We start from the raw sequence: 11,475 nt of genomic DNA, 5'->3' as shown, positions 1-11,475 counted from the left end.
ATGCACCCTCAGCTGGATATAGTGTGAATGCACCCTCAGCTGGATATAGTGTGAATGCACCCTCAGCGATGGTGGTGTGAGGAGTTTGAGCTTTGGCACCAGGAGGAGGACTTGTTAGCTGAATGATATGAGAGAAATGAAAAACTCACATAGCTGAAACTAAAGTTAAATAAATTAAAGTTGACCTGAACTCTTCTTGCACAAAACTCAAGGAACACAGTGAGAAATGCACCGTGTGTATTTAGAGAGAAGAGCCTGTCTAATTGCCCCTCATCTTCAAGCAATCACAAGTGTAATTTGATCTTTCAGCTGCATCAGCACAGAAATGCGGCAGACACAGCTAATATGTAAACACAGCTTGTTAAAGTGTACCAGAGACGTTAAACTCTAAAGATTTGATACTTACCCGGGGCTTCCTCGCCCAGCCCCATAAGCTCGTCTAAGTCCGACGCGGCCTCCCACGGTCTGCCGTTCAGCCCTAATCAGCCCCGGTAACAGGCTCAGTTGTGTTCATTCTGAGTCTACTGCGCATGTGAGGGAGGTCCAAACATGCGCATTAGACCCAGACTGGACCTGACTGAGCCTGTTACTGAGGCTGATTGCGGCTGAACGGCAGACCGCGGGAGGACGGCGCCGGACTCAGACGTGTTTATGGGGCTGAAAGAAGCCCTGGGTAAGTATGAAATCTTTAGAGTTTAACATCTCTGGAACACTTTAAATCTTTGTCTGCTTCTATGAAAATAGGAAGTAGACACACTGCAGATTTATTGCAGGAGTTCTGTAAGCTGTAACAAAGAAATGTTTTCTTTAAAGGTTATTATGCTGTTGCTTATCTTTTAGAGCAGAGAGGTAGTTTTGAGTTCAGGTCCGCTTTAAGCCGAGTACTTCCATGCCAGATCATTATGCCCATTTGTTGTACTGTCTAAGCTCATTGCTTCTAAAATGGATTTTTCATGTACAACAGACCGACATCCTTGAAATGGTTTACAAATTAAACAAGTAACGGCAGCTGATTAGACACCTCAAAGTTCCTCGAAGGGTTAAAAAATGAAATGGGGGAGCAGCTGTGTCTCACTAACAAAACTCAACGGCCACATTAATTTAAGAGCATTGCTTATTTGGGAATGTTTCAGGAATTTAGTGATGGTCGTATCTCAGGGCCCTGATACAACAAAAAGCGTTTTGTGGGTAGTTTTCGTTTTTGAAAAAAACACTTTCATTGACTAACATTAAAATCGCGGTAAAATCGAGGCAAAATAGGCACGATCGCAGCAATTTTAAGGCAAGTCAATGGAAGCGTTTTTCAAAAAAACAAAAATGAACTGCAAAACGCTTTTTGGAGCGACATGGCCCTCAGAGAACTCATGGAGAAGCATGGGATTTGTTTGATCAGCCGATAGATTTGCAAAGTTCTGATTGGCTGTGATCACATCCTGCTTTGGCACATGATCATGACTGGCAAATCAGAGACTTCCACATCTATCACCTGACCAAATTGATCACATGCTTCTCCGCAAGTGCTCTTACGCATGACCATCACTATGCAGGATGTATGTTGCGTTGAACTGTTCTCCAGACTTTGCACATAGTAACACGAAACATCAGACACTTGAAGCAGCTAAATTTCAATACTATCTTGATAACCTAATCTGTGTAGATTTATATATAATTTTTTGTTTGCTTTCTACAATGTTAAACTTTACTAACCAAGTCTACTGGCCTGTAGCTGAATCAGTAACAGTAGATATGGGTCATCTGTATAGGTTTATCAAGTAAAAAGAAAACCTAATAAACAAATTATATACTTTACATAGCTTTTATAAATCTGAAGGACTAAGTGTGCAGAAGAGTGCAGAATGCCAGAGAATTGCACAGTATGATAATGTGACCAGGTAATACCCATGATTAGCTTCTTTCTTCTAGGTATAAAAGTAATGACATGAACAGTAGCATACAAGAAAGTAAAATATTTAGCATCTTTTCTTTTAACTCCCGTGTATAGCTTTCAACTTAAATATGTCAAATCTGCTTTAGAGAGAATGTATAGCTTTTTTTTCTTTTTCCAGCACATTTGTTTTATTTACAAGTCATGTTCAGAACTAAAATGTAAAAAAAAAAAAAAAAAAAAAAAAAGTTTTAAATATTACAAATAAACAAAAAAAAAAAATTCTGAGATTAAGAGTGATGCTTTAAAGCAGGGGTCTCAAACTCAATTTACCTGGGGGCCGCAGGAGGCAAAGTCAGGATGAGGCTGGACCGCATAAGGGATTTCACAATCAGCAGCACTCCACCAACCCCCCCCCCACACCCCCGGGTCCCTTGCATTGATTTTTATTTCAAAATCAAAATTTACACTAAAGCGAACTATTTTGCCTATTTTACCTTAAAGATCGCTTCAGTACTCCCATTACAAGTAATCCGCCGTGTCCCCGCCGCAAAACAAGGGCTGCAGAGCCCCCAAATCGCCCAAGGGGCAATCCGCCGGCATTTCCTGGAAGGGGCAGAGCTTTCAGCTTCAGCTCTGCCCCTCCTGACGTCGATCGCAGCACATCGCAGCCTCTGCCCGCCCCTCTCACTCTTCCTTCACAGAGAGGGGCGGGGAGAGGCGGCGATTGTTGTCAGGAGGGACAGAGCTGAAAGCTCTGTCCCTTCCAGGAAATGCCGGCGGATTGTTCCCCGGGCGATTTGGGGGCTCTGCAGCCCTTGTTTAGCGGCGGGGATGCGGCGGATTACTTGGGAGCACTGAAGCGAACTATAAGGAAGCTTTTGCAGGCGAGGGCCACAAAATATTGTATCGAGGGCCACAAATGGCCCGCGGGCCGCGAGTTTCAGACCCCTGCTTTAAAGTGAACCTGATGTAAAAATAAACTGAAGAATTATATTTATCCTCCTACTCCTAAAAATGACTTTAGTATACCGAGATTTTCTTTTAGATTTAAACATTTACAAAGTAGGTTGAATGTTTTACAGGCTCTAATCAGTGGCAGCCTATTTAGGGTCCCAGAGTTAAAAAAAAAGATCAATAGTTCATGTATTTTATCTCTCACCTGCCCATAGAAGTTGTATTCTGCCAGGAAAACTTTTATGGCTGTAATTTGCTTATCAATGATGTTTACTATATTCCCAACAAGGTACCTATATGACAGAAGCTGTCACTTCCATGCCTAGAAATTAACTTTTCCAGGCAGCAAAATGATATAAGTAAAACAGCCTGGTTATTAGTATGTTTTGTACTGTACATGTACTACATGTTTATCTCATCATGTCAAATATCGCCTCAGGTACACTTTATGCCTCGTACACGCGCTAGATGAAACTTTGTCCGAGGTGGACAATAACAACTGCCTCTGCTGAGAATCTAGAAGTAGTACAATGGCCCCGAATGCCATGCCTTGGTCAGTGATCAGTATTTGCCAGATCGCTGGCTGAGAGTATTGTTCTCCCCACTCACCCGGGTCACTGTGTAATACCATTCATGTGCTGCTCTGTTGGCACTCCACCCCCTGCATAGCAGCAGAACACATCGCTAGCCTACAGGCTAGCAACGCATCTGTACAGCCTTAGCCCTGCAATGTTGCCCAAAGGATCAGGTGCAGGCAACATGTTCCCTACGCATCTACAAGGCTTTACTCTTGCAGTTGGTAACATTACATGAGCAAAGTCCCCGGACCTCATCTTCTCCATGAGAATACCTTATACTACGCCTTGCTTCCCAACTAGACTTGCAGATGGAGCTCTATGCATATATCACATTTCATTTGTGATAGTAAATGGGTTTCCCAATTCAAAAAAAGAAAAAAAGAAAAACAAAAAACACTTAAATATAATTTTAGTACTAAACTTTATAAATAAAACAAAAATGGAAAAAAAAAAAAAAAAATCACAATACATTCCCCTTAAACGTATTTACAATTCTATATTTTTTGATTACATATAAATATGAAACAACTATTTTTTTTTTTACCTAAAAAGTGGTTATAATAGAAAATAAATACAAAATAAGAATCTGACCATTATACTTCATGTGCTGGGCCAAACACCCATATAAAATGTACAACTAAGAGAAGAAAAAAGGGAGATTTCTCAGATTAAAATATTTGCTTCTGAACTTTCTGTAGACATAAATAGATATTCAAAATAACAGTTAACTTTTTTTTTCATTACATAAATAAAGTCACCATTGAAAAATATTAAAGTGTCAACCTTTTTTTTTTTTTTTTTTTGATACGTGATAGTGTTCATATATTGTGTTTTTTTGGGGTTTTTTTTTTTAGGTTACCCTTTATTAGCGGCACCCACACCCTTCCACAACCATGTCCTGGTAATTCTTTAATACAACCTTCTCATTTTCATCAAGGTAGAGCATTGATATGGCACTTAGTTCTGTTGGGACACAACAAGCCTTGGGGATATTGGGGTTGACCGAGTTCACCAATGTCTGTACGATGGCATGATTTGTGGAGTTAAAATGATCTACCAGTGGGAACGGACATTCTCCATGGCAGTAGAAGGCATGGTAGCCAGGTGGGGCCACAATCCAGTCATTCCAGCCCACATCGCTGAAGTCTACATATAATGGGTGCCTTCTACAGCTTGCTTTGAGCCGTTTCCTTTGCCTATGTCGTGCTTGTCGTTTTTCTCTCTTGTGAAGAGGGTGTCCCTTGCCATCATGGCTATAAGTTACAAGAAGTGGCCTCATCTGGGACCATTGGTCTTTATCGGGCAGTAAGGACCTGCTGATCCTCACGTGCTTCTTGGTGATATTTTTTTCACCATCCACGTGAGTCACTTCCACCACAAAGCCATGATTGGGCTGTCTGTGTGCCATCCACCTTAAAACAGCTGGTGTGACATCAAAGCTTTCCCACGTGCTTACATTATGATGTATGAGGCGGGTGTCCAATAGTCTTGTGACAGGCCCCCTGGAGGCAGCAGCAGCTGGCTTGACAATGTCATAAATATTAATGCGGAGAGTCTTACTGCTGTTACTTTCAATGGGCTCTTGAACTTGCTCTCGAAAGATACGAAACTCAGCTGATGTGATCAGCTCTTCATTAGGAATGGAGGTCAAGTTGAAGAAGAAACGTTGGATGGTTTTCTCTCCAGAGTCAGGGAGCCCTTCCATTGATTCTAAGAGATAAAAACAAAGGAAAGAGGTTTTTAACAGAGACGTGTAATGGTTTTGGACAATGTGTATTCATTCATGTAACTTTATAAGTTTTCACACATTGTTTAAAAAGCAAAAAAAAAATAATTTATGTTCAAGTTTTTAACTTAGCATGAAGCCATGTCAACCATGCTCCAAAACATAACACGCTTTATACCAGGACTGTGGAATAAGGGTTGAGGAGTCGGAGCAATTTTTGGGTACATGGAGTCGGCGGTTTCATAAACTGATGAGTCGGATGATTTTTGTACCAACTCCACAGTTGTGGTAAGTATTCGACTAAGGAGTCGGAAGATATAGTCTGAGCAATTTTGGGTACCTGGAGTCAGAGTTTGTGGTTTCATAAATGGAGTCAGAGTTAGATGATTTTTGTACAGACTTTACAGCCCTGCTTTATGCAGTCTACAATGTTGGGAAGCACTCTATAAATCACTGTAGTTAGTAAAACAGTGTATCCTCTGGTGCACTTGCCATTAAAATAAGGAAAAGAAGTGTCTATGTTGGTAAGATCTTAATTGGTAAACCAGAGATTGCTCAAAGTTAGTGGATTATCTAAAACGATACCCACAATCTGCATCTGGTAAATAAAAAGTTCATAGATAAATTTACCCATTAAAATAAATTTCTTTTTCAGTACTGTACAGCGTAAAAGTGCATGAAGGCACATACGTTAGGTAAAGGAAAAGAATACCAGTAAGCAATTAATCAAGGACTAGTAGAATTTGATAAAAAGAAATGTCTTTTGAACATAAAACATTCATAATTGCAAGACTGGGGTGTGTGTCTTGACTCTACTTCCTGTTTTAGCTCACACAAGAAACAAATTGATGAGGTTTCTTCATGAATTCTTGCTGAGGAAAATTTCTGCAGAATAAATTCATATCTACAAACCCTGAATATTAAATTCTAGTTATTTAAAACAAAAACAAGGCATCTGCAATAATTTGACACAAGCCCAGAAATAGGAATGGGGGTTGCTGGCTTCTGGTTCCCACAAAACAGGTCTTCAAAGAACCACTTTGGCACTCCTTTTCACTTTCACCATTGACTTTAACCACCCTGGCGTTCTGATTAAATCGCCAGGGTGGCTGCGGGAGGGTTTTTTTTAAATAAAAAAAAAACTATTTCATGCAGCCAACTGAAAGTTGGCTGCATGAAAGCCCACTAGAGGGCGCTCCGGAGGCGATCTTCCGATCGCCTCCGGCGCCCAGAATAAACAAGGAAGGCCGCAATGAGCGGCCTTCCTTGTTTTGCCTATATCGTCACCATAGCGACGAGCGGAGTGACGTCATCGACGTCAGCCGACGTCCTGACGTCAGCCGCCTCCGATCCAGCCCTTAGCGCTGGCCGGAACTTTTTGTTCCGGCTGCGCAGGGCTCAGGCGGCTAGGGGGGCCCTCTTTCGCCGCTGCTCGCGGCGAATCGCCGCAGAGCGGCGGCGATCAGGCAGCACACGCGGCTGGCAAAGTGCCGGCTGCGTGTGCTGCTTTTTATTTCATTAAAATCGGCCCAGCAGGGCCTGAGCGGCAGCCGCTGGCGGTGTTGGACGAGCTGAGCTCGTCCAAACCGCTCAGCTGGTTAATGTGTGATTTTTCAGGAAAATCCAAGCCTTACAAGAAACAGTTTCCACCAATACCCAGGCAAAGCAAACTCCTTTAATTCTTTTCATACTTCGTAGCCTGTAAGACCCAACATGCACTATCCTAGCAAACCTAAAAGGGCAAACCTATTCTAGCAAACCTGGAATGTGTATCTTTACAAAGTGTCTGCTATTAGGTGGCAACAGTTTACAGTCGTCGCGTAGAACGTATAGTACGGCAACGATTGCTAAACTGGTCAGTAAATTAGAGTTTGCGGCATTAAAGCTGCACATATGTAAAATCAGTGTCGCCTGTAATGATTGGGCTCGATCGCTACACTGATGAATGAGGTTTATAGAAACGTTGCCTGGGTATAGCCAAGTGGCATGTTCTGCTCAAAGAAGGGGGAAGGAGGAATGACCTTATCAAGTATGCATATTCATTTTTGCAGTGAGAAGCAGGAGTATTGGTCAGACAAAAATTATCTATTTTTGGGGAAACACTATTCAAAAGTCAAATAGATCTATAATGGTTGGCTCGAGTAATGACAGTCAGATCAGGCAATTAATTATATTCTATATATGACCTGCACATGACCTTCGAGATGAATAAAACTCCATCCTTATGCATTATTGAAAATGTTTTGTCTTTTCTTTCACACAAAAACAGCCTATCACGGCTTATAACCACAATGTGTTAACGTTTGACTTCGACAATGCACAAATTCTCACATCTAGATCTAATTAGAGACTACAAAACATCTGTGATGAAGTAGACACGCCCGCTAAGCTTAAACGGTAAAAGCCTCACTGATCTCATTTTCTTTTTAGCAAGAATATCATGAGGTCAGGGTTAGGATAGGAAAGCCAAAATCAAAGCACAGTTTTCATTTTAAAAAAAAATAACACAAGTTAAAAAAGAAAAAACACAAGTAAAAAATAAAAACAAAACAAAAACCACACAAAAACACTGTTTTTCATGTAAGGAAACAGGTTAGCGCCTGTGGATTCAGCTAGTGGGTCAATCAAGAGTGCCCACTTAACTCCCAAAAAAAGACACAAAAAAACAGGAGTGCTGACCCGTCGTGGCAGAACACTTTTCTTCCCCACTTTACCTTGCCCGATTGGAAGCCACTCTGTTGTGTGCTGCTGTGGCCTAGCAATAAGTCTGTACAGCTCTCGGCCCTAAAAATTCACCAGAAGGGATAAAGTCCTGTTCCCTGTGGGCAATAATCATTGGTTATGTGTATGTACCTTCATAGGTTCTGTTGCCACTGGATAAAACAAGCCCTTAAAGGATCCACTAGCGGGATGAAAAGTATAACGTTTGCTTCATATGGTGACACCAAGGCAGGAGTCACACTTGCAAGATTCGTATACTTTTTACCTCAATGCAAAAATGCACATACCGGTAATGCTTTTCTATGTGCATCGAAGTGGTGGTAATAGCATACATATTAGTACGCCGCCTGTAAGCTGGGTGCAGGGTGTGCTCACTGCTCAATGATGGCTCACCCTGCTGTCACTCAAGTCCCCAGTGGCGTTAAATACTATTGCCCCTCCAAGTTCTAGGAAACCCGAAATACCCTTATATGCCCTATAGGATTGCTGATATAACGGTGCCTAGTTTCAGTGCTCGGCAGTGAGCGCCGTGCGCCAAACCACCTGCTTCGTGGTAACGTGTTTTTTTCCACTGCAGGTGAAAACAAATACAAGCCTGGTTGCTTCTTTTTCACACACCATGTGCAATTCCTTGTTGTGGACAGTCAGCTGCTATCAGCCAGCTGTTGGCCAAGTATGCCGGTACTGTAAAGAATAGTCCACAGAAAACCACAGCCAGTTCCTGTGGACTCACGTTTGACCCATGGCTAAGACTTGTCTGAAAAGCCAGTCAGCAGCAGCCAGGTAAGTCGGTGTGTGTGTGTGTGTGTGTGTGTGTGTGTGTGTGTTCCTGCGGACTCAAGTGTGACCAATGGCTAAAACTTGTCTAAACGCCAGTCAGCAGCAGCCAGGTGTGTGTGTGTGCATGCGCGTCAGTGTGCGGAGAGGAGAGGTAGTTATCTCTCTGTAAGGTCTCAAGGCCAATAAAAAAGTTGGCCGTGGTTCTAAACTTTCTGTACTCTATCCAAGATGGGACAATCTGCTTTTAGTTACAGTTCAGCTTTAAGGACTGATGTTTATCCTATAAAGAGATAAAAGTTATTTTCCTATACACAAAAGTTAAACATTTACATAGCTCCAGTGTTAACCGAAAGGATAATGTGCTTGTAAAGAACTTTTTAAATTATACATGCGTTGAATGGGCCCAGAATCCTCTATCAAAGCAAAGATCATTACTCCGTAAATGTATGTCTTGGCTCTAGGTGAAGGATGATTAAACACTAAGACTCTGTAAACTCCCGACTCCAAAGCGGAGCTGGCTGGAACGAATCACACACACCGAGACTTAGCTATTTATTACGGAGCTTGTTTACCCTCATAGCTAGAAATGCGCAAACCACATAAGAGAAGCACACTTTACCAGCCTCGCTTCTAATAAGCACAAGCTTCTTCAATGCGCCGATCGGCTCAATAAAAGGGTCCTTTGCTGCAATATAGAAACGTCTTGGAAATATGAATGCAAGTTAAATGTTTGTAAGATTCTGTATTTTTAAAACCCAAACTATGAAATGTTGAAAAATACTTTACCGCACTAACAAGGGGTGTGTCAACATTTCTTGACTTAATTGGAAAAATGGGAAGCAGGTTTCTAAATAAGATGAAAGGTACATTTCCATAGAAGAGAACATTGATGCTAAATAGGTAGAGGAGTTAGCAGTAGAGAAAGCGTGCAAGCAGAGAAAGGAATTGGCTGTAGACAGGGTCGGAATTCTGGACAGGCCACAAAGACCCGGGCCTTGGGCGGCTGCAGGCCAAGGTGGCACCTGAACAGGGAAAAGAGGTTGATACATATGAAAGAGGAGGCTGCAAATGGGGAGCAACACATAAAGAAAGAAAACTAATGTCCAAGCCAAGTGAGCTGTTCAATAAAGGAGGTGCTGCATGGAAGTTAAGGCTGGTGAACAGCAAGAGTGCTTTTGAGCACTTTTAAAAATGCCAGCACTTTGAAAGGCATTTGGCTAATGTTAGTCAATGGGATGGTGCACACCAGAGCGGTGAAATTTTCTCCCAAACGCAAGCGCTGGTCCTGCAGCATTTCTGATGATTTCTGAGGTGATTCAGCCTCAATGTTATCAGTGGCTGGATAGTGTAATGGTTAAAGCGGATCCGAGATGAAAAACTAACTATAACAAGTAAATTATCTATATATCGTATCTAAAGTTTAGATAGTTTACACAGCATATCTAGCTGCCAACAGCTTCAACAGTTTATGATTATCTAATTCCTGTGATACAATGAAGGCAGCCATGTGCTATTTGTCACATTGTCACAGGCTGAGGGCTGGAAATGCTATCAGCTTGCCTGTGTGTACATTCAGTCCCCTCTTCTCCTCCCCTCTGCCTCTGAAATCAATGGCTAGTAACCTCCTCCTCCTTCTGCCCAGACTGAGCTCCCATAAGCCCTTGCTACGGTGCCAAGGCACTGTGAAAAGCTGTGGGCGAGACTCGTTTAGTTTACAGGGAATTAGAGTATTAAAACAAAACAAAAAAATATTTGGCTTGAGGAATGCCCTATAAACTATATGAAAGGAACACAATTATGCAATGATTAAAAGTTTATCCTGGATCCACTTTAAGGCCTGGAACCCACTGAAATCAGCAAACGCAAAACGCAACCGCTAGCGTTTTGTCTGAGCGGTTTGCAAGCGGATTCATGCGCGTTTTTGGTCGTGTTTTGCAACATTGTATTTTTTTCCCCAGCGGGTGCCTAGTGTTTTGCGTTTTTATCCTGATTGGTCCTGTGAATTATTTTTAATTTTGTTACAGTGTGCTGAACCGCAAAACGCTAGCAAAACCGCTCAGTTTAGGTTTTGCTGAGCGTTTCTGCTAGCGTTTCAATACTTTACATTGAAGCGCTAACGCTCCCAAAATGCTGCAGGTCCTGCGTTTGCGTTTCTGGGAAACGCAAACGCTCCTGTGGAAGTTGCCCCATCCATTAACATTAGCCCAGCGTTTTGGCAAACTGCTAGCATATCGCAGTGCTGCCAAAACGCTGCCAAAAGCGCTCCTGTGGGTTCCAGCCCTAAGGGCTCTGCGTCTGACACAGGAGACCTGGGTTCGAATCTCAGCTCTGCCTGTTCAGTAAGCCAGCACCTATTCAGTAGGAGACCTTGGGCAAGTCTCCCTAACACTGCTACTGCCTGTACAGCGCGCCCTAGTGGCTGCAGCTCTGGCACTTTAAGTCCGCCAGGAGAAAAGCACGATATAAATGTTCTGTGTTTGTTTGTGTTAAAGTTTGTTGTGAAAGTGGAAAATTGCTCTGTAAAGCGTTTTTCTGAAGAGCGATTTTCCAAGCATTTTTGTTACAGTAGGACTGTAACTAAACAGCTTCTGTAACAAAAAATAAAATAAAAACTCTACACCAAAACGCTCCAGAAATCGCTAGGCATGATCAGAAAATCGCTAGGCACATTCCTAGAATCGCCTAGAAAAATCACTTGAAAAAGCGCAGAGCGTTTGCGATTACACTAGCGCTTTTTGGTGCACACTGGCCCTTACACATGGAAGAGAGGGCTGCACATGGCATGGGAGCAGCAATGCTGTACAAGGAAGGGAAGTCACAACACACTT

General features: G+C 42.3%; 1 protein-coding gene across 1 annotated transcript in view; it reads right to left on the bottom strand.

The window, feature by feature from the left end:
• Window positions 1-4,057: 4,057 nt before the first annotated feature.
• The window catches only part of BMP2 (bone morphogenetic protein 2), a 53,737-nt gene continuing 46,319 nt past the window's right edge, over window positions 4,058-11,475 (bottom strand). The window contains exon 3 of the mRNA XM_068279624.1: window positions 4,058-5,130. Coding sequence (XP_068135725.1) covers window positions 4,286-5,130 — 845 coding nt within the window. The 3' untranslated portion in view covers window positions 4,058-4,285. The remainder of the gene's footprint in view (window positions 5,131-11,475) is intronic.

The sequence above is a fragment of the Hyperolius riggenbachi genome, chromosome 4, assembly GCF_040937935.1.
Source record: "Hyperolius riggenbachi isolate aHypRig1 chromosome 4, aHypRig1.pri, whole genome shotgun sequence".
NCBI lineage: Eukaryota > Metazoa > Chordata > Amphibia > Anura > Hyperoliidae > Hyperolius > Hyperolius riggenbachi.
The sequence above is the reverse complement of the archived record's forward strand: the minus strand, read 5'-3'. Positions and strand labels throughout refer to the sequence as shown.